Source organism: Oncorhynchus mykiss, chromosome 11 (genome assembly GCF_057628025.1).
Source record: "Oncorhynchus mykiss isolate SJ-2025 chromosome 11, ASM5762802v1, whole genome shotgun sequence".
Classification (NCBI taxonomy): domain Eukaryota; kingdom Metazoa; phylum Chordata; class Actinopteri; order Salmoniformes; family Salmonidae; genus Oncorhynchus; species Oncorhynchus mykiss.
Window position 1 is genome coordinate 56315311 of NC_143032.1, and position 27152 is coordinate 56342462.

At 42.7% G+C, this 27152-nt stretch overlaps 1 protein-coding gene across 1 annotated transcript; it reads left to right on the plus strand.

The window, feature by feature from the left end:
* Positions 1–27152, plus strand: LOC110535965 (angiopoietin-related protein 2). Its single transcript, XM_021621384.3, has 5 exons — positions 1–779; positions 12712–13658; positions 19575–19768; positions 20971–21241; positions 21421–27152. Exons 2-5 carry the CDS (start codon positions 12749–12751, stop codon positions 21618–21620), a joined length of 1575 nt encoding a protein of 524 aa, XP_021477059.2. The 5' UTR covers positions 1–779; positions 12712–12748; the 3' UTR covers positions 21621–27152.

The window sequence follows — 27152 nt, forward strand, 5'->3', positions numbered from 1 at the left end:
CAACCAACAGCCAATAGTGGTGGTGGACTGAGAGGGTGAGAGAGGGCTGGGAAACTGTGTGTCTGTGTGTGTGTGCGCGTGTGTGTGCGTGTGTGAATGAGAGAGGGGTATGTGGTGTATGTGTAGTCAGAGCTTGTATCTCATGCTTGTGGATGTCTTTGTGCCAAGGGGAGGAGACAGGGGAGGGCTTGTGCTCAATTTGTCAGCTTACTGAAACGTTGTGCCAGAGCATTTTTCATCATGTAAATGCACTGAGAGAGAGAGGGAGAGAAAGGAGAGGGGAGGTAAGGAGGGCAGGAGAAAAAGACTGCGTCTGAGAGCTGTGAGGCAGAAGTGATGGACTCAGCACTCAGAAAGTGACATTCTTCTCCTACCGGGCTACAGAGAGCACAGTGACCTCTCACTGTCTCCTGCTTTCTCACTGCCTGTGAGGAATCTACACATTACATCTAAAAACAAATGTGGATTTAATGTATTTAGTTTTTTCAAGTGGATTTTTTCATCTTTGCTCAATGCCTTCAGTACAAAGGACATCTTCCCGACAAGTGCAGCTCCTGATTCTATAATGAAGGTGTTTTAATAACAGGCTTCAAACCACAGTCCACTTTTAAGTGACAGGACGGATGCAGGTGACAAGAACAAGTGATCTAGAGAGAGGACAGCCCCAAACAGCTTTCACACAGACCCGTGATGACTTTCTTCAAGGGGACACTTCAATCAGTGTTGCCAGAACGGCAAGGGAACTGAAGGAATAACAAGCTAGAGTTGACAATTATCTGGTAAGGATTCAGTGGCCTTTCACTTTCACTGCATCTTTTTCTGTATTGAATGTCTATATACAGTAATCTAGCATGGCTTGCTCATACTTCTGTAAGTGTTGCTAGTGTTGCTCCTAAGTAGAGCCTCAATATGAACTTTTCACTGATAGAATTAGCTCACTTGTCTAATCTGTTGATTATCAGTCGATAATTTAGTAACTTTGTTTGAAATTGACCACTGAGCTGCACAGTGTCAGACAGGCTTTGGCCACTCTGTGTTGAGTTAGCCAGAGATTCCTGCTGACCAGTTTGAAACTTAGCACCTGGGTGCTATCTATATGAAGCTACAAGGAGGTCTGTTGTCCGGGGTTAATTCCCCTGTCTGGATTAACGAAGCAGCTGGATCTGATATAGACTCAGAAGATAGGGGTCAACACACAGCAGAGAGACTAAAGTCGTGGGTTTTCCAGGGCAAGGGCTTGTAAACTACTGATAAACACTCAGCTTGTCATCCCAGAGGATTCCAAAGGTGTACTCGAACAACAAAGATAGGCTGCTAGTGAATAGTGCCAATAGCAGGAGCCTGGGCTTTTTAATAGGAACATCTATGGGGCATTCATGATTGTAAGCAGAGCCACAAAAAACTATGCCCTCATTTCCTGATATGGTTCACACCAGCAGAAGTTGTTTGTTTGAGGATGTTTGATTATTCATAAAAATGAAATATTTCACATCACAAAATTTCAAATTACAACCCAAGAAGCGTGCACAGTTTAATTTGAGTCTAAATGAGTTTGCTGTCATTTGTACATTAATGGATATAGATAGATATATTTTATTAAAATGATCCATAGAGTACTGGGTACAGCCTTCCCCTGCGTCAGGATGTCCCCCCATGCTGAAGTGGACAGGGAAGAAGAGAGCTGTTCTGTTGAATCTCTGCTTTGTCTCTGCTGCCAGGGCTGTGCTTGGATAAGAGGGCTTTGAGGGTGCGTTTAGAAACGTTTTGAAACGGTTCCTGAAACCCCCTGCCTGACACCATCAGAGGAAATGTGACAGCCAAAACCACACCACACAACAACACACAAACCAGAAAGAGTCAAATAAAGCAACCCTACTAAATGTGGTAAATTATCATCAGAACTATTCTGTGCCATGGAAAGCCATAACAATGGCGGCAGATTCAGACTCAACACAATCAGACCGAGCAGATAGTTTAGGCTGAGTCTGGGGCTGAGTTGAATTATGTCTACAGTGTTATGTTATGGGCTAACCAGGATTACATGCTTGAGGAAATAATGTGGTCACCATAGATAAAGTAATAACCCAGATTACCATGTACAAAGTTAACTTGATTCTGATCCAAAACATATTGCATGTCATACAACCAGCACAGTTATGGCTCACTATAATTGTTCCGAATTTGAGCATGTACGGGTGCCTCATTTTGCACAGTGCTCCAGTGCTGTAGTGTTGGAGGTGTTGAATTTATATATTGTGACTAGTAATAAACTGTTAAGATTGAAGTGTACTTGTATTAGTGGGGGTTGTAGTTGAGATAACAGAGCTTCTGGTGTTTGTATGACTTGCTGCGGTGTTGTAGGGCAGGAGGCAGAGCTGACGTATAGGTACAGCAGAGTTGGGGCAGAGAGGAGGGGTCTCTTTCTCTTTCTTTCTCCGCGGATAACAGTGTGTCTGTAGGTAGTGTCTGTGGCAGCTCACTCTAATGAGGTGGCTAAGAATGTGAGGAATGCCACACTCACTCTGAAATGAGAGGGGCTGGGGCGAGGGACATCAGCCGGGCCCGCTGGGCCGCTCTGCTCACCTACTAATTACTATGTGCAGAGCATGAACAAAAACACTGGAGCATGCTGCTGCTCACAGCCACACTGAACCACACAAAGCACTACCTGTCACACTATTAGATAAAGTCACTACCGACCTGTGAATTTGTCAGACATGCTACTGAGCAAGACAGCTCTACTTAGGAACACTGTTTACCTCAAGGACACTATCATCCATAAAGCTACTGTAGTTATTTGTCTACAGTATCACTGTCCTCTTAAACACATATCCACTGAGTGTTGACACAGGTGTTCAGTGTCCTCTGAGGTGTCCTCTCTGGTGTCCTCCGTGGTGTCCTCCGTGGTGTCCTCTGTGCCCGACAGTATATAAAGCTACTCAACACCAGTAAATCATACACATTGCTCGTGGCCATGCAGTCAATGGCTGCTCATTTAAACAGAAATGATGTCACGACAATAATAAGGCCAGTCAGTCTGCTGTCTGTGTATAACTATGAAGGAGGAGAGAGCATGGGGCCTGCTGTTGTTGCCTCAGGGGTTAATAACAGGGTGATATTCTTGGGCAGATGGGAATCTCTCTGGTCCCTGGGAGCCTGAGTCTGGCATGTGGTGTTATCTGCATACACACACTCCCTCACTACAAGCTCAGACATTTTCCTCCAGCTTTGAGGTGGCTGGGAGACTCCTGGCTAACCGCATGGTATTGTGGGGCTCCTCTGCAGTCATGAAGTGGCTGGCGCATAACTTCCCTCAAACAGACAGCTCATGTTTCAGAGAGGGAAGCCACAGCAGTACCACAGTAGTCCCAGGCCATTAACAGAGTGGAGACCGTGACTGTTGTATTAGACCTGATTGGTCATTATCAAGTGTTGTTGTCCTCTGTTTCACCCTGAGGAATTCATTTTATTTTCTGTTTTACATCCCACAAAGAGCTCAGCAGATGTTCTTAATAAGGACTTATAGCCTGTGTTTAGATAATGTAGCTAAATCCAACATTTACCATCTTTTCTTTGTCAATCAGCATTGGCTGTGATGATGTCATATGGCTTGATTAGTGATTAACTCCATGAAAGAGACCCACATACTGTATCAGAGGAGTGTTTCACAGTAAAGCAAAACCTAACCATGGCTTCTTTTGAACTTTTACTGGTAGGCAAAAATAGACTTTTATATTCATGAGAACCACATATATCGTTGATGTCTGATGAAAACCTCCAAAACAAACTTTTCAGGAAAGTAGAAAAAAGTGCATATTTTTCTATTAAGAACATACAATTATGAAACTTCAGAAGCTATTTTGAATAAATGTTCTTGGTCCTAGAGTCATGAAATGTTTAGAGTATATTGAGGAGAGTTACTGCTTTCAATAAATGTAACAAATGAAAAATTGCCAAATCGGACAGCGACGATAGAGAGCTTTAAATGTGTTAGAACATTTACAGCTCAAACAGTTTTAAGTTAGTATATGTTTGTCTCTCCCACTCCATGTCTTTATCGCTTTCATACAGTATCTTCGACACTAATTTTCTTCATACCAGCCAGAGATCTCCAAGGGTCTTGATCTTGGACAGTTGCTCTCCGTCTATTCAACCTAATGGGCTGGCCCCATGCCCAGAATAGCAAGGCAAAAACAAAAGTATTCTCCCCTCTGATTCTGAAGGCTGTCTGGACATCTTGCACGTGGTTCTCCTTTGGGTCAGACCTCTAGCAGTAACTACTGAGCAGGTAATGTAGTTACTCTAATACTAAATAGAGTCAACAGAATCAGGCCAGCAGCCATGTGCCTGCCCTGCACCAAGCCTCCCACTCTAGAGGTATGAGATCAGAAAGGCTTGTCCTGACTCTGGGGAGGTGTTGCACAGGGCTCCTCTGTAATCCAATCTGCAGCAGCTTTCAATTAAGGAACCCAAGGGGTGCAGGCCCTTGTTACCCTTAAACTGCGGTCACATTCTCCTTTGCACTCAGTGTCATCCCCTCCGCTTCCAAAAGCACCACAGCCCCTTCAACTGCTGCTCGGCTATTTTTCTAATAAAAAGGCCCTTTGAAATCTGGAACAAACAGTCAAAGTGTCTCTTTTTCATGAACTCCTGTGATAATCTAAGCGTTGCATCTTAAAAGTTAGTTGTTGTACACTAATCACACTACTTAAATGCATCCTCTGTCCAGAGCAACATTCTTTCCAGGTTAAGTTTAGATTGAAATTCCAATATTCTAAATACATATAGGAAATAATATACAGTAAAGACAAGGATGTGTGCTTAATCTTGTGATTGAGCCGCATGACCTGTCTCTTGGTAAACGGTTCAGGCCTGATGCAATCTGATCAATATCTTAAAACAGGCGCAGGAATAGCATCAGCTGCTCTGTGTCAAACTTTCCATACACAGTGTGAAACCGCTCCTCTTAACAGTGGCAGTCACCCAAGAGAGCCAGAGTCAGGACAGCTAGCTAAACACACTCACCTGACATCAAGTGAGATAATGGCGCCGGAGGGGATGGCTGCCATTGTACGGGCTCCTAACCAACTGTGCTATTTTGTGTATTTTTTTCTGCATTGTTTGTAACTTATTTTGTACATAATGTTGCTGCTACTGTCTCTTATGACCAAAAATAGCTTCTGGACATCAGAACAGCGATTACTCACCTCGAACTGGATGTAGATTGTTTCTTAATATAGTCAGACGTGAAGGATGTACTGCTTCTCAAAGACCAGTCCCAAATCGGTGTCATTCTCGTGAAGAAAAGACGGAAATATAGGGGGCGGAGATCGGGTTGCTTTGTGAGAATTCGTTGGCGAGTGGGTAACCCACCTCTACCATCCGTTCTATTGGCCAACATGCAATCACTGGAAAATAAACTGGATGAAATCCGCTCAACACTATCCTACCATTGGGACATTTTGCATAGTCAACTTACACACAGCTCTGACACACACACTTATCCCAATACACATGCCACCAGGAGTCTTTTCATAGTCTCCAAATCCAGAACAAATTCAAGAAAACATACAGTATTATATAGAGCCCTGATTGCATGGAACTTCCTTCCATTTCATATTTCTCAAATAAACAGCAAACCTGGTTTCAAAAAACAGATAAAGCAACACCTCGCGGCACAACGCCTCTCCCCTATTTGACCTAGATAGTTTGTGTGTATGCATTGATATGTAGGCTATCTGTGCCTTTAAAAAAATGTATGTAGTTCTGTGCTGTTCTTGTTCTGTATCATGTTATTCTGTATTATGTTTCATGTTTTGTGTGGACCCCAGGAAGAGTAGCTGCTACTTTTGCAACAGCTAATGGGGATCCTAATAAAATACCAACATTTAAAAACTGTAATATCTTATGTTTCATCGAGTCGTGGCCGAACGACGACATGGATAATATTCAGTTGACTGGGTTATCCGTGCATCGGCAGGACAGAACAGCTACTTCTGGTAGGACGAAGGGTGGGGGTGTGTATCTATTTGACAATAACAGCTGGTGCGAGAGGTCTAATATTAAGGAGGTCTCGAGGTATTGCTCGCCTCAGGTAGAGTACCTCATGATAAACTGTAGACCATAGTATCTACCAAGAGAGTTTTCATCTATATTTTTCGTAGCCATCTATTTACCACCACAAACTGATGCTGGCACTAAGACCGCACTCAATGATCTGCATGAGGCCATAAGAAAACATGAAAATGCTCATCCAGAAGCGGCGCTCCTAGTGGCCAGAGACTTTAATGCAGGCAAACTTAAATCAGTTTTACCTCATTTCTACCAGCATGTAACATGTGCAACCAGAGAAAAAAAACTCTAGACCACCTTTACTCCACACACAGAGACACATATAAAACTCTCCCTAACCCTCTATTTGGCAAATCTGACCATAATTATATCCTCCCGATTCCTGCTTACAAGCAAAAACTGAAGCAGGAAGTACCACTGACTCGCTCAATACGGAAGTGGTCAGATGCAGCGGATGCTATGCTACAGGACTGTTTTGCTAGCACAGACCGGAATATGTTTAATAAGTGCATCGACGACGTAGTCCCCACAGTGACCAGTACAGTACATATCCCAACGAAAAGCCAGGGATTACAAGCAATATCCGCATCGAGTTAAAGGCTAGAGCTGCTGCTTTCAAGAAGTGGGACACTAATCCGGATGATTATAAGAAATCCCTCAGACGAACCATCAAACAGGCAAAGTATCAAAACAGGACTAAGATTGAATCCTACTACACCAGCTCTGATGCTCGTCGGCTGTGGCAGGGTTTGCAAACTTTTACCGACTACAAAGGGAAACCCAGCCGTGAACTGCCTAGTGACGCAAGCCTACCAGATGGGCTAAATGCCTTTTGTGCTCGTTTCGAAGCTAGCAACACAGAAACATGCATGAGAGCACCAGCTCTTCCGGACGATTGTGTGATCACCTCTCCATAGTCGATGTGAGCAAGACCTTTAAACAGGTCAACATTCATAAGGCCACGAGCCAGAAGCTCAACACTAAGCTAAGGACCCTGGGACTAACCACCTCCCTCTGCAACTGGATCCTGGTCTTCCTGACTTCCCGCCCCAGGTGGTAAGGGTAGGCAACAACATATGCCACACTGATCCTCAACATGGGGGCCCCTCAGGGATGCTTGCTCAGTCCCCAAATGTACTCCCTGTTCCGCCACAACTGAGTGGGCAAGCACGACTTCAACACCATCACTAAGTTTGCTGACAACACAACAGTGGTAGGCCAGATCACCAACCACTATGAGACTGCCTATAGTGAGGAGGTCAGAGATCTGGCAGTGTGGTGCCAGGACAACAACCTCTCCCTCAACGTGAGCAAGACAAAGGAGATGATCATGGACTACAGGAAACGAAGGGCCGAATATGCCCCCAGCGACGGGCTGTAATGGAGCAGGTCAATGAGTTTCAAGTTCCTTGGTGTCCACATCACCGACAAACTATCATGGCCCTTGATGTCCACATCACCAACAAACTATCATGGTCCAAACACAACAAGAGAGTCGTGAAGAGGGCACAACAACTCCTTTTCCCCCTCAGGAGACTGAAAAGATTTGGCATGGGTCCCCAGATCCTCAAAAAGTTATACAGCTGCACCATCGAGAGCATCACCACCTGTTATGGCAACTGCTCGGCATCCGAACATAAGGTACTACAGAGGGTAGTGCATATGGCCCTGTACATCACTGGGGCCAAGCTTCCTGCCATTCAGGACCTATTTATGAGGCGTGTCAGAGGAAGATCCAAAAGATTGTCACAGACTCCAGTCACCCAAGTCATAGACTGTTCTCTCTGCTACCGCACGGTGGTACCGGAGCGCTAAGTCTAGGTCCAAAAGGCTCCTTAACAGCTTCTACCCCCAAGCCATAAGACTGATGAACAATTAATTACATGGTCACCCAGACTATGTACATTGACCCCCCACTGCTTCTACTCACTGTTTATTATCTATGCATAGTCACTTTACCCCTACGTACTAGAGCTGGGCGAAATGGCCAAAATTTCATATCCCGATAACGATACATATCGCGAGATATAGCACATTTTCTGTAAATTCAATGAAATAGTTTATGTAAAATGCCTATTTCTTATTACATTTTGAATTATACTCAACAAATAAAAAGGTACTTACTCATATTTGATTATTTATTTTATTTAGAACTTGTGCAAATTTTCAATTAAGTAACAAAATATAAAATATGAATGTATAAAATCTAAAAAGGTAAATAGAAAGAAGAGGAGGACCAATGCACAGCATGGTAAGTGTCCATGTTAGATTTATTCGATAACTGAACACTGAACAAAAACGATAAAATGACAAAACGAACAGTCCTGAACGGTGAAGCAAAACACAGAACAGAAAATAATCACCCACAACTAAAAGGTGAAACCAGGCTACCTAAGTATGGTTCTCAATCAGGGACAACGATTGACAGTTGCCTCTGATTGAGAACCATACCAGGCCAAACACAGAAATCCCAAATTATAGAAAAAAGAACATAGACTGCCCACCCCAACTCACGCCCTGACCATACTAAAACAAAAGACAAAACAAAGGAACTAAGGTCAGAACTTGACAAAACACTTCAAGTATAGCTGCAACAAAATAAATATAGGCCTGTTTTGCATGTTATTTTGGCATTAGTACGTGTCACATATCAATTTGCATTTAGTACCTTGGGTCGAGTGTTAGCACCAACTCACGAAACCCCCGTTTCTCAACCGTGTATATTGGGGCCATGTCTTTGCAGATGTAAGTTGTAACGGCAACTGTTATCTCCTTCCAAAAGCCTCTTGCCATGTCTGAGTCGGGGGTTTGTTTTGAGCCCTCGACGGTACTTTTTTGGGTCTCATCTGCAGATTCTCTCTGTAATGTTTTACATGATTCTTGCGTAGGTGGTAAAAGAGGTTAGTGGTGTTTGAGCCTGTTGTCAGGACCGTCCTACGGCGTATTTTGCAGAGGACGGTTTTCTGGTCCGTGTCAGACTTTTCATACCCAAACCACGTCCATGCAACCGAAGTTGTCCCCTTTTTAGGTATGAGCTCAGTGTCATGTTCACTCTCTTCCATGTTTGTTTGTGTTGCACGTGTGGAAGAAAGCGAAGCTTCATCCAATTGACAAAAAATATTGCCGTAAAGAGTGTGATTTGCGACACGACAAAATAAAAAATAGAGCATAATATGAAACAATATATGTTTTTCTATTGTCATATTGCCCAGCCCTACTACCTACAGTTGAAGTCGGAAGTTTACATACACCTTAGCCAAATACATTTAAACTCAGTTTTTCACAATTCTTGACATTCTGGTAAAACTTCCCTGTTTTAGGTCAGTTAGGATCACCACATTATTTATTCACCACTTTAACAATAGTTGAGAGAATGATTTATTTCAGCTTTTATTTCTTTCATCACAATCCCAGTGGGTCAGAGATTTACATACACGCAATTAGTATTTAGTAGCTTTGCCTTTAAATTGTTTAACTTGGGTCAAACGTTTCGGGTAGCCTTCCACAAGCACAATAAGTTGGGTGAATTTTGGCCCATTCCTCCTGACAGAGCTGATGTAAGTGAGTCAGGTTTCTAGGCCTCCTTGCTCGCGCACGCTGTTTCAGTTCTGCCCACAAATGTTCTATGGGATTGAGGTCAGAACTTTGTGATGGCCACTCCAATACCTTGTCTTTGTTGTCCTTAAGCCATTTTGCCACAACTTTGGAAGTATACTTGGGGTCGTTGTCCATTTGGAAGACCCATTTGCGAGCAAGCTTTAACTTCCTGGCTGATGTCTTGAGATGTTGCTTCAATATAACCACATATTTTCTCTCCCTGAAGTGCACCAGTCCCTCCTGCAGCAAAGCACCCCCACAACATGATGCTGCCACTCCCATGCTTCACGTTTGGGATGGTGTTCTTCGGCTTGCAAGCCTCCCACTTTTTCCTCCGAACATAACGATGGTCATTATGGCCAAACAGTTCTATTTTTGTTTCATCAGAGCAAAGGACATTTCTCCAAAAAGTACGATCTTTGGGGGATGTGCAGTTGCAAACCATAGTCTGGCTTTTTCATGACGATTTTGGAGCAGTGGCTTCTTCCTTGCTGAGCGGTGTTTATTCTTGCGTACTATTGTTTGTACAGATGAATGTGTTACCTCAGACATTTGGAACCAGACTTGTGGAGGTCCACCATTTTTTTTCTGAGGTCTTGGCTGTTTTCCTTTGATTTTCCCATGATGTCAAGCAAAGAGGCACTGAGTTTGAAGGTAGACCTTTAAATACATCCACAGGTACACCTCCAATTGACTCAAATGATGTCAATTAGCCTATCAGAAGCTTCTAAAGCCATGACATAATTTTCTGGAATTTTCCAAGCTGTTTAAACTGTAAACTTCTGACCCACTGAAATTGTGATACAGTGAATTATAAGTGAAATAATCTGTCTGTAAACAATTGTTGGAAAAATGATTTGTGTCTTGCACAAAGTAGATGTCCTAACCGACTTGTCAAAACTATAGTTTGTTAACAAGATATTTGTGGAATGGTTGAAAAACGAGTTTTAATGACTCCAACCTAAGTGTATGTAAACGTCCGACTTAAATTGTACATGTACAAATTACTTCGACTAACCTGTACGCCCTCACATTGACTCGGTACCGGTACCCCCTGTATATAGCCTCGGTATTGTTATTTTATTGTGTCACTTTTTATATTTTTTTACTTGAGTTTATTTAGTAAATATTTTCTTAACTCTAATTCTTGAACTGCATTATTGGTTAAGGGCTTGTAAGTAAGCATTTCATGGTAACCTGTTGTATTCGGCGCATGTGACAAATAAAGTTTGATTTGATTAAAACAGACTTAGCAACTAGAGAGATCAGTACTTTACTAGCTAAAATAAATAACATAGCATGGGTCAAAAGGGTTAGACTATTAACACTCCAACAGCTTCCATTTAACACACCTGAATCTCACCCACTGAATTACAGTTCACAACCTCAAGCAGATTACTTTACTGATAAGTAGAGGTGACTAAATATTTTCAATTCACACTGAGAAAAAGTCACATTTTATGGTGTCTGGCTGTGTTTTTCATACTCAAACATACATTTTAAGATTCTGCTTTTCCTTTTGTAACACAGTTACCAGTGGTGTAAAGTACTTAAGTAAGAATACTTTAAAGTACTACTTTTGGGGTATCTGTACTTTACTATTTATATTTTTGACAACTTATACTTTTACTTCACTACATTCCTATAGAAAATTATGTACTTTTTACTCCATTTTCCCTGAAATCAAAAAGTACTCGTTACATTTTGAATGCTTAGCAGGACAGAACATGGTCCAATTCGCACACTTATCAAGAGAACATCCCTGGTCATCCCTACTGCTTCTGATCTGGTGGACTCACTAAACACAAATAATTTGTTTGTAAATTATGTCAGAGAGTTGGAGTGTGACCCTGGCTATCCGTAAATTCAAAATATTAAATAATAATTGTGATGTCTGGTTTGCTTAATATAAGGAATTTTAAATAATTCATACTTTTACTTTTGATACTTAAGTATATTTTAGCAACTACATTTACTTTTGAAATTTACAGTAAGTATATTTAAAATCAAATATTTGTAGACTTTTACTCAAGTAGTATTTTACTGGGTGACTTTCACTTTTAATTGAGTCATTTTCTATTAAAGTATCTTTACTTTTACCACCACTGATAGTTACATACAGTATACCTTATATAATACAAAGTCACAGCATCCTTATTGGGAAAGGCCTCCTTTTATGGTGGCCTATATTTCTTTAGCCCTAACAACCCCCAGTCTGCCCTGGATTCTGGGCTGGAATCTGGAATGAATAGGAGGTCCCAGGACAGAGCATGTCTGCTCCCTGAGCTGTGTGTCTGCCTGGCCCTCTCGTGAAATGGAGACTAGGAAGAAGCCATCCTAAGGGACAGGCTGCCTCTGGTACCAATCAGTGGACTTCTGAAGCCTCCCATTGATGTCCTGTCCATGTAAGAGTAGACTCCAGCCCTATGGGTCTCCAAAAGGGGCCTTGGTGGACTGAACATGCAGGCCAGGAAAAAGGTTTCATAATACCCAATCTAAGACAGCCAGAGCCAGCCATGCTCTCACAAACATAGCCTAAACCATCAGACTGGTGCCTGTTTAGAGACATTATGGCACACCAGCTTGGCACCTTGGTGAAATCTAACCTGGCTCGCAGTTGAGATTTCCACTGTTTGATAATAGTGGGAGGTTTAGTGAAACCCACTCAATGATATCACAAGCATAGAATAGGTAATGCCAGATCTTGTTGGAATCAGCATGTCATTTCTCTCAGCCTGTTCAGACAAGACCCATGGAAAACACACCATTACCAGGGTGACAATACCTGACCAAACAAAACCCTTTCACTGGAGACATGCTAAACCCAAGATGTGAATATGAGAATTAGTTGAAATAATACAAAGGAAACAGTTTAGGCTTTATAACACATTCATCCATTTATTGAAACAATATACTGTGCAATTAGAGATCATTTGAACAAGATAGCTGACCTGGTTGGTGTGTCACAGTATTTGTGTAATAATTCAGTATTTATACCACAGCAATGACCTCCCTGTCTCTCATATCCCTCTGCCTCCTAAGCCTAAGGTGTGTGTGAGTGAGAGCCCTTCCCAGACTGATGGAGCTCCCTGCAGTGGTGCTGCTGTTCCTGGTGTATGGTATGGTGTCTGGAGCCCAGCAGCCCCAGGGCCAGGGGAACCGCCAAGAGAGCAACCCCCAGGCCAGGAGCCAGGGCAGATCCTCATCCCAGGAGTTTGAGAGCAGTGAGGATGGTCTGGAGAGAGAGTTCCTGTATTCTGGGCGGAGGAGCAGACGGGCCCTCGCCGACTCCCAGCAGCCTGACGGGTGTTCATACACCTTTATCGTTCCCCAGCAGAAGGTGACAGGGGCCATCTGTGTGAACCGCAAGGAGCCGGAAGCAGTGCTGGAGAACCGCGTCAACAAGCAGGAGCTGGAGCTGCTGAACGGGGAGCTGCAGAAGCAGAAGAGGCAGATCGAGACGCTGCAGCAGCTAGTGGAGGTGGACGGAGGCATTGTCAACGAGGTCAAGCTGCTGAGGAAGGAGAGCAGGAACATGAATTCCAGGGTGACCCAGCTCTACATGCAGCTGCTTCACGAGATCATCAGGAAGAGGGACAACTCCCTGGAGCTGTCCCAGATGGAGAACCGCATCCTCAACCAGACCTCGGAGATGCAACAGCTCACTAACCGCTACAAGGACCTGGAGCACAAGTACCAGCACCTGACCTCTCTGGCCAACAACCAGTCGGTCCTCATCGCCCTGCTGGAGGAGCAGTGTCAGGGTCAGCCGGTCAGCCTCCCTCGCCCAGTCCCTGTACCCCAGCCCAGGCCTCAGCCCCCACCCGCACCATCACAACCCATCAACAAGCCCTACCAACCTCCCACCTACCCACGCCTCACCAACCAGATAAACAACGAGATTCAGAGTGACCAGAAGTCTGTGCTGCCTGTCCTTCCTACCATGCCCAGTGGCACAGGCAGTCCTTCTACCACCAACAAACCCTCTGGTGAGTCGCTCTGTTTCATTGAGCAGCCTGTATGCTTATAGTAACCTATTGAAATGAATGTTCCTTGATACAGATCTGGTCTGAAGTTACATTTACATTGAGCTCGGGCGCAGAGCTTTACCATTCAGTCACTTTTATTGTAAATAAGAATACAATATATTTCTAAACACTTCTACATTCATCTGGATGCTGCTACGATTACGGATAATCCTGAATGAATCGTGAATAATGATGAGTGAGACGCGCAAATATTGATATTTGTGCGTCTGTAACTTTCTCACTCATCATTATACACGATTCATTCAGGATTATCCGTAATCATAGCAGCATCCAGATGAATGTAGAAGTGTTTAGAAATATATTATATTCTTATTTACAATAAAAGTGACTCCAAAATAGCAATACATTATTTATACCATTAATTTCTATTGGGCACAAAATAATCTGAAACACAACCAAAACAAACAGAAAAGGCATCCAACAAATCTGGAGAGTCACAAGCTTGATGTAGTCATTGCGTGCTAGGAAAACGGGACCAAATACTTAAGGTTGTACTACTTAATACACATATAAGTGAATGACATTTGGAGCTCACTGTATATGAGGATTCAAGCGGAAAAAGAGAAGCTGGCAGGTTCTATGAACCCTCATCAGACTAATGTCAGACAGACTGAAACAGAGGGTTGTGTGTGAGACTAGTTTGGTCTTTCAAAATCATTAAATCACCAGACAACAGCAGCTATCTATTCTTTATCCATTCTTCTCACTATTGTCTATGGGAATAATAAGCCTCAAACATTCCCTGAGAAAAGGCCTCTAGGGGAAAACAGAGCTGATGTTGTTTAAAAGCCACTGCGATGCATATCATCTAATGGGCTTGATACTACAGTCAGCTGATGATAATCCACAAAGCATCCTCAAACACATATTTTGTATGCTCATGGATGGTTGGACTGGAGCCCTCTGGTATTGAGGCCACTGAAAGTGGAGCTGTCTGAAACCATCCTCATTGATTTAGTACATTTAGAAGCTTAAGTTACTGGATGATTACTTGGCAACTTAGTGAACTGTGTAGTTGACTGAATACAACAGAGATGTGGATGAGACAATGTCACGAAGTGTGTGTGGCGAGTTAACTATGGTCTTACGCTGATAATAGAAGTACAATAATCAGAGTGGTCTTCTAACAAAACATGCCTAATAGCTACAGTATATTGTGTTCTTGTGATTTCTCCTCTTGTTCAAGTCTCATCCCTTTCACAAACCTTGCTGTATTTATTATCGTGCTCGTATTTAACTGTTAACAGTGAGGTGTTAGTTCGTATGCCTGTGCCAGTGACTATTGCTGTTGGATGGGAGTGCTGAGCCAGAGAAAGACATGTGTCTCAGCAGAAACAGACACCAGATGAGGGGGGAGTTTAGAGACAGGCTCTGTGTGGTCTCAACTCACCATGGGCTACAAGCCCACTGCCGAGGGGGCAAAGCAAGCTTACACTGCATTTCATGGTCAATCTAACCCTGACCATGGTAAGAATAGTCTTCCAGTTATGAGAGGAAACCCCACCACAGGCTAGCAGCAGGAATTGGCCAGAGGATGTATGGGACTCTAGGGAGATCTCTCAATCATCTCAAAGTGATTTGATTAGTATTTTCTTGTTAACAGATACTTCCACTAGATACCATGTCATTTGAATGTAGTAGGTCATATTGGCTTACTCTATACAGTATTTGACCATGGTAAGCTCTTTCCCTCGACACTGTGTCACAGTGTGCTTTCCTGACTGATGTGTAGACACTCTGCTCTGTGCTCTGCTAAATAATTCACAAAATAGCTACCCGGACAATCTGCCTTGACCCTTTTTGTACTAACTATTCTTGACTGTATGCGCACACACTGGACTATACACACTCACACTGACACTTCAACACTTACACACTCACTCACTCACTCACTCACTCACACATAACACGTACACACATTCGCTTCTACACTCATGACATATGCTGCTGCCACTGTTTATTATCTATCCTGTTGCCTAGTCACTTTACCCCTGCCTAAATGTACATAAACATGGCCATAAGTATGTGGACACCTGCTCGTCGAACATCTCCTTCCAAAATCATGGGCATTAATATGGAATTTGTCCCCTCTTTGCTGCTATAACGGCCTCCACTCTTCTGCTTTCCACTAGATGTTGGAACATTGCTGCAGGGGCTTGCTTCCATTCAGCCACGAGCATTAGTGAGGTCAGACACGGATGTTGGGCGATTAGGCCTGGCTCGCAGTCGTCATTCCAATTTATCACAAGGTGTACGATGGGGTTAAAGTCAGGGCACTGTGCAGGCCAGTCAAGTTCTTCCACACCGATCTCAACCAACATTTCTGTATGGACCTCGCTTTGTGCACGGGGGAATTGTCATGCTGAAACAGGGAAGGGCCTTCCCCAAACTGTTGCCACAAGGTTGAAAGCACAGAGTCATCTGGAATGTCATTGTATGCTGTAGCGTTAAGATTTCACTTCACTGGAACTAAGCTGCCTAGCCCAAACCATGAAAAACAGCATTTCCACTGCTCCAGAGTCCAAAGGTGGTGAGATTTACACCACTCCAGCCAACGTTTGGCATTGCGCATGGTGATCTTAGGCTTGTATGCGGCTGCTTGGCCATGGAAACCCATTTCATGAAGCTCCTGACAAACAGTTTTTGCGCTGACGTTGCTTCCAGAGGCAGTTTGGAACTCGGTAATGAGTCTTGCAACTGAGGAGAGACGATTTCTACACTCTAACAACTTCAACACTCCGCGGTTCCGTTCTGTGAGCTTGCTTGTGTGGCCTACCACTTCGCGGCCGAGCCATTGTTGCTCCTAGACGTTTCCACTTCACAATAAGGTACAAAGGTACAAATCTGTCGTTCTGCCCCTGAAAAGGCAGTTCACCCACTGTTCCTAGGCCGTCATTGAAAATAAGAATTTGTTCTTAACTGACTTGCCTAGTTAAATAAAGGTAAAAATATATATATATATATATATATTTTAAAAAATAACAGCACTTACAGTTGACCGGGGCAGCTCTAGCAGGGCAGAAATTTGACGAACTGACTTGTTGGAAAGGTGGCATCCTATGAGGGTGTCATGTTGAAAGTCACTGAGCTCTTCAGTAAAGCCATTCCACTGCCTATGTTTCCTATGGAGATTGCATGGCTGTGTGCTCAATTTCTACACCTGTCAGCAATGGGTTTGGCTGAAATATTATTTTATTTTTATTCTGCATCGTTGGGAAGGCCTTGTAAGTAAGCATTTCTCTGTTAATCTACACCTGCTGTTTATGAAGCATGTGACAATTAAAATATTATTTTATATGAAGGGAGGCAAGCAATTTCCTGCCAGGGCCAACTGCAACTCACACCCCACAGTTTATACAAACTCACCACACAAAAAGAGTGTTCTGTACAATGCAGAAAGGGAGGGAGAGAGAGAGAGGAGTGGTGGAGGGAGAGAGAGAGAGTGGTGGAGGGAGAGAGAGAGGGTTGTGGTGGAGAGAGAGAGAGTAAGGAAGGGGGAGGTTGAAAAGACTGAGGAAATGTGTGTTGCAATTTATTCCAGCCCCCCAGGCTTGTATCAATCAAATGTTCTGCCACAGTGGCAGGGTTTATCAGTAGTGCAGTCCTCTGGCTTATGTCTGAACAACACAGATCTTTCTGGAGAGGAGGTGGCTGGCTAATGGATTACTTCTCACATGCCATCTTAGCAAAATATATTTTATAGAAGTGACTATAGCCGTTTTAGCCTATTAGGTTACAATGTGAACCTTTGTTCATATGTCTCTGTGTGACACCTTGTGATTGACAGTCCTGCTTAGAATTAGCTCCATGTTTTCCTCCTTTATATTTTGATACGGCCAGGCTGTCAGTGTGGTCGCTTTATGAAAGCCTGACATCTCCCTGTCTAGTCTTCCTCTCTCTCCATCACCCCTCTCTCACATACTGCCTTTTCCTCATATTGCTCTCTCCCTACCCTGGCTGGATACAGACCAGCCACTTCTGCCTCTGTGTGGATACCTCTCTTCCTCCTGTTTCTGTACAAATGTCCATTGTGTTCTAAACAGGGTCATTTGGCGAATCACATCAGTGTAAACTCTTGAATAGGTTAACACTTTCACATCCAATTAAAAAAGTGGAGTCAGGAGTCCTATAGAAGACTGTTTCCATGTATGCGGACTAGAGATCTTCTGAGGGGGAGAGTAATGGCTAACAGGCAATACGCCAATTCCTGTTTTTACAGATATGAACCAGAACACCAAGACAAACACAAGCAGAAGTTAACATAAACTTCATTCCTCGTTAAATCATATACTGCAGAGCAATATAAAACACATCCTGCTCAATCTTTGGTTTCAGAGCATCCATCTTAGCATTTGGGTCTGTTATAAACTCAGTATACAAAACATTAAGAACACCTGCTCTTTCTATGACAGACTGACCTGGTGAATCCAAGTGAAAGCTATCATTCTTTATTGATGTCCACTTCAATCACTGTAGATGAACGGGAGGAAATAGGGTAAGGAAGGATCCCCCCCTACTTACACTGAACATCCTTTACACAAACACCTTTATTTAATCACTCCCACCCTCACCCTCCAACCCCTACCAGAAGATATGTGTACTTCTCTGAGTGAGAAATGGCCCTTGCATCTAGCATATAGACAGCTGTATGTCACATTGTGTGGTTGTGAGTGGCATGTAGTGCCATGCTGTGTGTCCTGGTGAGAGGCTTCATTTCAAAGCCACACCACCCACATAAACGCACAAGTATTTTGATGAAGGAGACCACTGTCTCAGCAGAGTTTCCATGGCTGATATCTGAGATTAGATTACCAGAGAATGGCCAAAATAGAGCCCACTGCTAAGAGCACATGCTATTTGAAACCCCTATAGTTCAGATGGAATGTCTCCGATCTGCATAATAGCGCAACAGCTCTCTGGGTCAGTATAGTACAGGATATGGTTTTACCTCCACCGGGGTAGGTCAAAAACACCCACTGACAATAACAACATGGGAAACATGCATGCTAAATGGGTGAAATCAAGGAGAGGCACCTACAGAGAGTACTGTCTAAAGTTTGTTCCGTTTTGCTCAGAGGTTTACTATGATAGTTGCTGCATCATAAATGGGTTTAGGAAGACGTCAAATATTAGATTTTTTAACTCTATTTCAATGAAAGAGTATTTTCTTAAAGCCCAATGCCCATGATGTCATTCATCACCAAGGGACCGTTAGAGTACCTGCTGATCCATCTGCTACTGTTGCATCATTCAGCAATCATGTCTCCCTTTAGCCATATGCCAATGTTGCTCTTGGCTGCACTGCCTGCAGCCATTTCGCTTGTGAGAGCAGCAGCCAAAGTCAACGCTGGCCTTAAGCTGAGAGCTTTTCTTACTGAAAGATGGTAGTAGAAGCATTACAGATGTAGGATCTTAATTTGAGCCACTTTGCTAGAGCAGGAAAATAATCCTTCAGCAAATGGAAATGTTAATTATTATGTGGATTATAATTAATGGACACTTTTTTTTAGATATTGATACATTTTGCGTAAGTGGAAATCAACTCTGACATTTCAAAGTGGAAATTACAAACTTTAGAAGCCCTTTTAAAGCTCAAATACGCTTAAAGTTTTTCCATTCCTGCAACAGGGTGATCACATGAAGATCCTGCATCTGTAACAGTAGATCATGCTGTGGTCAATTAGGCTACATAGCCTCTGTCTCTAATGCTGTGATAGTCACACAATAATACTGTTGTATTCATTATGAATATATGAAGACTAAAGAAGCAAGTGACTCATATTATAGAAAAATATATCATTTGGCAACCTCCATTGACTCCACCATGGTTTCTGTCTCCTGTCCTGTCCCATGCAGGGCCATGGAAGGACTGCCTGCAGGCCCTGGAGGATGGCCACACGGCTAGTGGCATGTACCTAGTGAAGCCAGAGAATGCCAACAGACTGATGCAGGTGTGGTGTGACCAGAGACATGACCCCGGTGGCTGGACTGTCATCCAGAGGAGGCAGGACGGATCAGTCAACTTCTTCAGGAACTGGGAGACTTATAAGGTAGGTAAACAGCTCCACACTACGGCAAACTAATTTAGTAAAGAGGGAGGCAGGTTCAGTGTAGACTTGTGTCTGTATGTCATGGCTGAGTGAAACAGGTGACATGTCTGGTGTGTCTGACATCATGCAGATCTGTACAAATAATGAAATGTAATTCTTGAGGTTTGAGGAGAATGGTCCCCTGCACTGCCTGCTCTGCTATGGTACCTACAGGGTTCTGCACCTGTCAGTCACACCACTCATAACACCCGCCAACATGAGTTGGGTCTTTGTGAAATTAGTCCACATAGGACGCAAACAGACTTAATGAGAAACGTGTAGACGAGAGGCTGCCATACTGGAAATACATGCCACAATAAAAAAACTGTAAAATGATTCATGGTCCATAAAAATTATTTATATTTACGTCATGGCAATGGTTTATGATGAGGAAAAAGACATTGATGAATTCAGGCATTTATACAACTTCACACAGGCATTTATGAGGACAGCATGAAATACTAAGGGATGACTATTGCCAATATTTTTCCTGAGCCAGTAAAAGGATCTAAAGCACTAGAAAAGGGTGAAGCAATTGAAGGGTGAACATCAGAGGGCAGACAATTTGCAAGGGTCTTGTTTAAATCTTTGCCAGAGAACTTTCCAAGACCTTACAATACACCTTAAAACACATGGAAGTAAATGTGTACAATAGCCAGATCATCCCATGAAACAAAGCATCTACAATGTAATATAAGCCATATTACATCCTACGACTTAGGCTGGCACAGAGCTGAGGCAGAACTGTCCAGACCAGCACACATCTTGTAACAAGCTCACAGATCTCCCACTCTTCTACACAGGCCATCAATACTTTTTTGATAAATGAAAGATAGTGAAGAACTAACCACTGAATACCGGGCTGGCTATGGTGTAGTTGGTTCATGGGTCATTTGATGTTACTTTTTCTGACAATAAACAACACTCTAAGACAGATTCATATGGAGCTTAATTATCAGGGCGTTCTAGAGGGACTGTTCCTCTCAGTACCTCCAGGGCTTTGAGTAGAGTAGAGCCTCTGTAGTTAAATAAAAAATAAAACATATTTAAAAAAAAAAGAGTAGAGCCTATGAATTATCCCCCAGAACTCCAGATCAACTGCCTACAGCTGACAGGACAGCCCATCATGTTGACTGTGTTGTATGTATCTTTTCCCCTCATAGCAAGGCTTTGGAAACATAGATGGAGAGTATTGGCTGGGCCTGGAGAACATCTACTGGCTGACCAACCAGGGGAACTACAAGCTGCTGGTGACTCTGGAGGACTGGTCTGGTAGGAAGGTGTTTGCAGAGTACGCCAGCTTCAGGCTGGAGCCTGAGGCAGACTTCTACAAACTCAGGGTGGGCCGCTACCATGGCAACGCCGGAGACTCCCTCACCTGGCACAACGGCAAACAGTTTACTACGCTGGACAGAGACCATGATGTGTATACAGGTAATGTCAAGATCATACAGTTGCATACACTCTCACTATAACAACAGAAATGTGAGATAAAAGCTTCAGTGTTCTGACAATTTGCCAAATTAACTGACATTTAACCTAGTGCATAGGCTGACAATAGATTTTGATTGAGATTCAACAATGATGTCTAACTAATATTTGCATCAACCCAGGTAACTGTGCCCACTACCAGAAGGGAGGCTGGTGGTACAATGCATGTGCCCATTCTAACCTCAACGGAGTCTGGTACAGAGGAGGACACTACCGCAGTCGCTACCAAGATGGAGTCTACTGGGCTGAATTCAGAGGAGGGGCCTACTCCCTGAAGAGAGTATCTATGATGATAAGACCGAACCCAAACACCTTTCATTAAGTATCCATTGCAAAACTATTTCCTTTCCACAAACTTAAATTGAAACAGCTCTTGAACTCTGATACAATGGAACCTCACACAACCAGATCAAGAGGACGATGACATAGAAAGTGCAAATATCTAAGCCTTGAAGAAGCAATAAAGGAGAAGCAGGGTGCATCATGTCGCTTCAAAGTCCCTTCGTTAAAAAAATAAAAACAAAAAAGGGTTTGACCAGATACAATGCGTTTTTCACAGTAAACAAATTAGCAACGGCTTCTCAGCACGCTTATAGGGAAAAGCATTCAACATGTATGGCACTTACACAAATGATTGATGATTGGCTGAGAGAAAATGATAATAAAAAGATTGTGGGGGCTGTTTTGCTAGACTTCAGTGCAGCTTTTGACATTATCGATCATAGTCTGCTGCTGGAAAAACATACACTACCGTTCAAAAGTTTGGGGTCACTTAGAAATGTCCTTGTTTTCCATGAAAACATACAAGAACTGAGTTGCAAAATATAGTCAAGAAGTGGACAAGGTTATAAATATAGATTTTTAATTTAAATAATAATTGTGCCAAAGAATCCTCAATTTGCAACAATTACAGCCTTACAGACATTTGGCATTCTAGTTGTCAATTTCTTGAGGTAATCTGAAGAGATTTCACCCAATGCTTTGTGAAGCACCTCCCACAAGTTGGATTGGCTTGAGGGGCACTTTTTACATACCATATGGTTAAGCTGCTCCCACAACAGCGCAATAGGGTTGAGATCTGTTGACAGTGCTGGCCACTCCATTATAGACAGAATACCAGCTGACCTCTTCTTCCCTAAATAGTTCTTGCATAGTTTGGAGCTGTGCTTTGGGTCATTGTCCTGTTTTAGGAGGAAATTGGCTCCAATTAAGCGCTGTCCACAGTGTATGGCGTTGCGAAATGAAGTGATAGCCTTCCCTCTTCATGGTCCCTATTACCCTGTACAAAGCTCCCAATTTACCACCAAAGCACCCCCAGACCATCACATTATCTCCACCATGATTGACAGATGCTGTCAAGCACTCCTACAGCATCTATTCATTTTTTCTGCATCTCATGAATGTTCTTCCTTGTGATCCGAACACCTCAAACTTTTTTCCAATCTTCCTGTGCCCAGTGTCTGTGTTCTTTTGCCCATCTAATTATTTGATTTTTATTGTCCAGTCTGAGATATGGCTTTTTCTTTGCAACTCTGCCTAGAAGGCCAGCATCCTGGAGTTGCCTCTTCACTGTTGACGTTGAGACTGGTGTTTTGAGGGTCCTATTTAATGAAGCTGCCAGTTGAGGACTTGTCTGTTTCTCAAACTAGACCCTCTAATGTACCTCCCACTCCTCTTTCTATTCTGGTTAGAGCTAGTTTGCACTGTTCTCTGAAGGGAATAGTACACAGCGTTGGTATGAGATCTTCAGTTTCTTGGAAATTTCTTGCATGGAATAGCCTTCATTTCTCAGAACAACAGTAGACTGATGTCTTTCAGAAGAAAGTTCTTTGTTTCTGGCCATTTTGAGCCTGTACTCAAACCCAAAAATGCTGATGCTACAGACACTCAACTAGTCTGAAGAAGGCCAGTTTTATTGCTTCTTTAATCAGCACAACAGTTTTCAGCTGTGCTAACATAATTGTAAAAGGGTTTTCTAATGATCAATTAGACTTTTAAAATTATAAACTTGGATTAGCTAACACAACGTGTCATTGGAACACAGGAGGGATGGTTGCTGATAATGGGCCTCTGTAATCCATTGTAGATATTCCATAAAAAATCTGCCGTTTCCAGCTACAATAGTCATTTACAACATTAACAATGTCTACACTGTATTTCTGATGAATAATTTGATGTTATTTTAATGTACCAAAAATGTGCTTTTCTTTCAAAAACAAGGACATTTCTAAGTGACCCCAAACATTTGAACGGTAGTGTTTGTGTTATGGCTTTACATCCCCTGGTATATTGTGGATCAAGAGTTACCTGTCTAACAGAACACAGAGGGTGTTCTTTAATGGAAACTTCAGCAACACAATCCAGGCATAGTCAGGCATTCCCCAGGGCAGTTATCTAGGCCCCTTACTTTTTTCAATATTTACTAATGACCTGCCACTGGCTCTGAGTAAAGCCTGTGTTTCAATGTATGCTGATGACTCAACACTATACACTTCAACAGCAAGTGAAATAACTAACACTTAAAGAGCTGCAGTCAGTTTCAGAATGGGTGGCAAGAAATAAGTTATTCCTGAATATTTCAAAAACTAAAAGCATTGTATTTGGGACAACTCATTCACTATACCCTAAGACTCAACTAAATATTGTAATGAATAATGTGTAAATTAAGCAAGTTGAGGAGACTCAACTGTTTGGAGTGATCCTGGATTGTAAACTATCATGGTCAAAACATATTGATGCAACAGTAGCTAAGATGGGGCGAAGTCTGTCCATAATAAAGTGCTGTTCGGTCTTGTCAACAATGCTATTAACAAGGCAGGTCCTATAGGCCCTAGTTTTGTAGGATCTGGACTACTGTCCAGTCGTGTGGTCAGGTGCCACGCGACAGGACAGAACAGGCCCAGAACAGGACAGCACGGCTGGCTCTTAAATGTACACGGAGAGCTAACATTAATATGTCAATCTCTCCTGGCTCAAAATATAGGAGTTTGACTTTATCACTGCTTGTATTTGTGAGACGCATTTACATGTTGAATGCACCGACACCCATGCATACCCCATAAGACATGTCACCAAAGGTCTCTTCACAGTCCCCAAGTCTAGAACAGACTATACATATTCCACATCAAGTAACTCATCCAAGCAGTTAAATCAGATTGAAAACCCCCAGATAAAAACACACCTTATGGAACAGCAGGGACTGTGAAGAGGCACACACACACACACATGATAACATACGCACTATACACACACACGTACACATGGGTTTTGTGTTGTAGATATGTGGTAGTAGAATAGTGGCCTGGGGACACACACTTAATGTGTTGTGAAATCTGTTGTGAATTGGAATGTTATGTTTTTAATTGTATATAACTGCCTTAATTTTGCTGGGCCCCAGGAAGAGTAGCTGCTGCTAATGGGGATCCATATTAAAAACAAATGTTGCTCCAAAGACAAACATATGCACTAGCACAGCTCTCCCTTCAAAGTCTATTAAAATGTGTCTGTTAACTTTACACTGAGTAAGGTGTACTGCTGCCTTAGAACTAATGGAACGGCGTGATTCAGTTGGGATAAAACAAAGATAAAAAGAAAATGAGGAGAGAGTCCGTCAGTTCACAGTACTTACACAAAGTAGCTTGGGATTGCAATCTTATATTGAAGTCCGTATGTATTAAAATGCAATAAATATTTTTATTAGAATGAAGATGACACAGGACATTATATCCAGTGACTAGCCTTATTTTGTTTAAAGCAAGCTCTTCAGGTGAGTCATTTATAGGAAACAATAATCACATTTCTTGGTACAGGTACCTGCAATTCATTCACCATTAGCCATCATCTTTGTTAAGACATACAATCTAACATCCGTCTACCACGGATGTTAAAGGAGGCACAGATACAATAGTCTGGTACTGTCAACAATCATCACCTGATATCTGTCTTACAAACTCACAGTAGACAATGATGTATATCATTCAACTATGCATAATGCTTGTGTGGCACAGTAGTCCAAGGTACAGGGTCCAGTAAAACCGAAGTACAGTCGTGGCCAAAAGTTTCGAGAATGACACAAATATTAATTTTCACAAAGTATGCTGCCTCAAATTGTATGATGGCAATTATACACCAGAATGTTATGAAGAGTGATCAGATGAATTGCAATTAATTGCAAAGTCCCTCTTTGCCATGCAAGTGAACTGAATCCTCCAACAAACATTTCCACTGCATTTCAGCCCTGCCACAAAAGGACCAGCTGACATAATGTCAGTGATTCTCTCGTTAACACAGGTGTGAGTGCTGACGAGGACAATGCTGGAGATCACTCTGTCATGCTGACTGAGTTCGAATAACAGACTGGAAGCTTCAAAAGGAGGGTGGTGCTTGGAACCATTGTTCTTCCTCTGTCAACCATGGTTACCTGCAAGGAAATGTGTGCCATCATCATTGCTTTGCACAAAAAGGGCTTCACAGGCAAGGATATTGCTGCCAGTAAGATTGCACCTAAATCAACCATTTATCGGATCATCAAGAACTTCAAGGAGAGCGGTTCAATTGTTGTGAAAGCGGCTTCAGGGCACCCAAGAAAGTCCAGCAAGCGCCAGAACCATCTCCTAAAGTTGATTCAGCTGCGGGATTGGAGCACCACCAGTACAGAGCTTGCTCAGGAATGGCAGCAGGCAGGTGTGAGTGCATCTGCACGCACAGTGAGGCGATGACTTTTGGAGGATGGCCTGGTGTCAAGAAGGGCAGCAAAGTAGCTACTTCTCTCCAGGAAAAACATCAGGGACAGACTGATATTCTGCAAAAGGTACAGGGATTGGACTGCTGAGGACTGGGGTAAAGTCATTTTCTCTGATGAATCCCCTTTCCGATTGTTTGGGGCATCCGGAAAAGCTTGTCCGGAGAAGACAAGGTCCTGTGTCATGCCAACAGTAAAGCATCCTGAGACCATTCATGTGTGTGGTTGCTTCTCAGCCAAGGGAGTGGGCTCACTCACAATTTTGCCTAAGAACACAGCCATGAATAAAGAATGGTACCAACACATCCTCAGAGAGCAACTTCTCCCAACCATCCAGGAACAGTTTGGTGACAAACAGTGGCTTTTCCAGCATGATGGAGAACCTTGCCATAAGGCAAAAGTGATAACTAAGTGGCTCGGGGAACAAAACATCGATATTTTGGGTCCATGGCCAGGAAACTCTCCAGACCTTAATCCCATTGAGAACTTGTGGTCAATCCTCAAGAGGCGGGTGGACAAACAAAACCCCACAAATTCTGACAAACTCCAAGCATTGATTATGCAAGAATGGGCTGCCATCAGTCAGGATGTGGCCCAGAATTTAATCGACAGCATGCCAGGGCGGATTGCAGAGGTCTTGAAAAAGAAGGGTCAACACTGCAAATATTGACTCTTGCATTGCATCAACTTCATGTAATTGTCAATAAAAGCCTTTGACACTTATGAAATGGTTGTAATTATACTTCGGTATTCCATAGTAACATCTGACATAAATATCTAAAGACACTGAAGCAGCAAACTTCGTGAAAATTAATATTTGTGACATTCTCAAAACTGTTGGCTACGACTATACAATGACAACTGACTTGATCATAAGTCTAGATGGTAGAGTGATATTTTATCAAATATAAAGGTTACATGTCATATTTCAATATTGCTTTCTGACATGAAAACTGAATTTTGCTTGCAACCAAGGAACAATGTACTGTATAAATGTATTGTTGGTGTAAAATGACTCAACACATTTTGTCTGTACATAAAATATAATTTGTAATATAATGTAACAAAGCTAACATGTATCACTATACAGTTGCAATAAACGATGTGCAGCTT

What these genes read in the sequence shown, in the direction of transcription:
- LOC110535965 (XM_021621384.3), top strand. Translation starts at nt 12,749, where the DNA reads ATGGAGCTCCCTGCAGTGGTGCTGCTGTTCCTGGTGTATGGTATGGTG. An exon ending in TACCACCAACAAACCCTCTG is followed by an intron (nt 13,659 to 19,574) that starts GTGAGTCGCTCT and finishes TGTCCCATGCAG; the next exon opens with GGCCATGGAAGGACTGCCTG. An exon ending in AGACCATGATGTGTATACAG is followed by an intron (nt 21,242 to 21,420) that starts GTAATGTCAAGA and finishes GCATCAACCCAG; the next exon opens with GTAACTGTGCCCACTACCAG.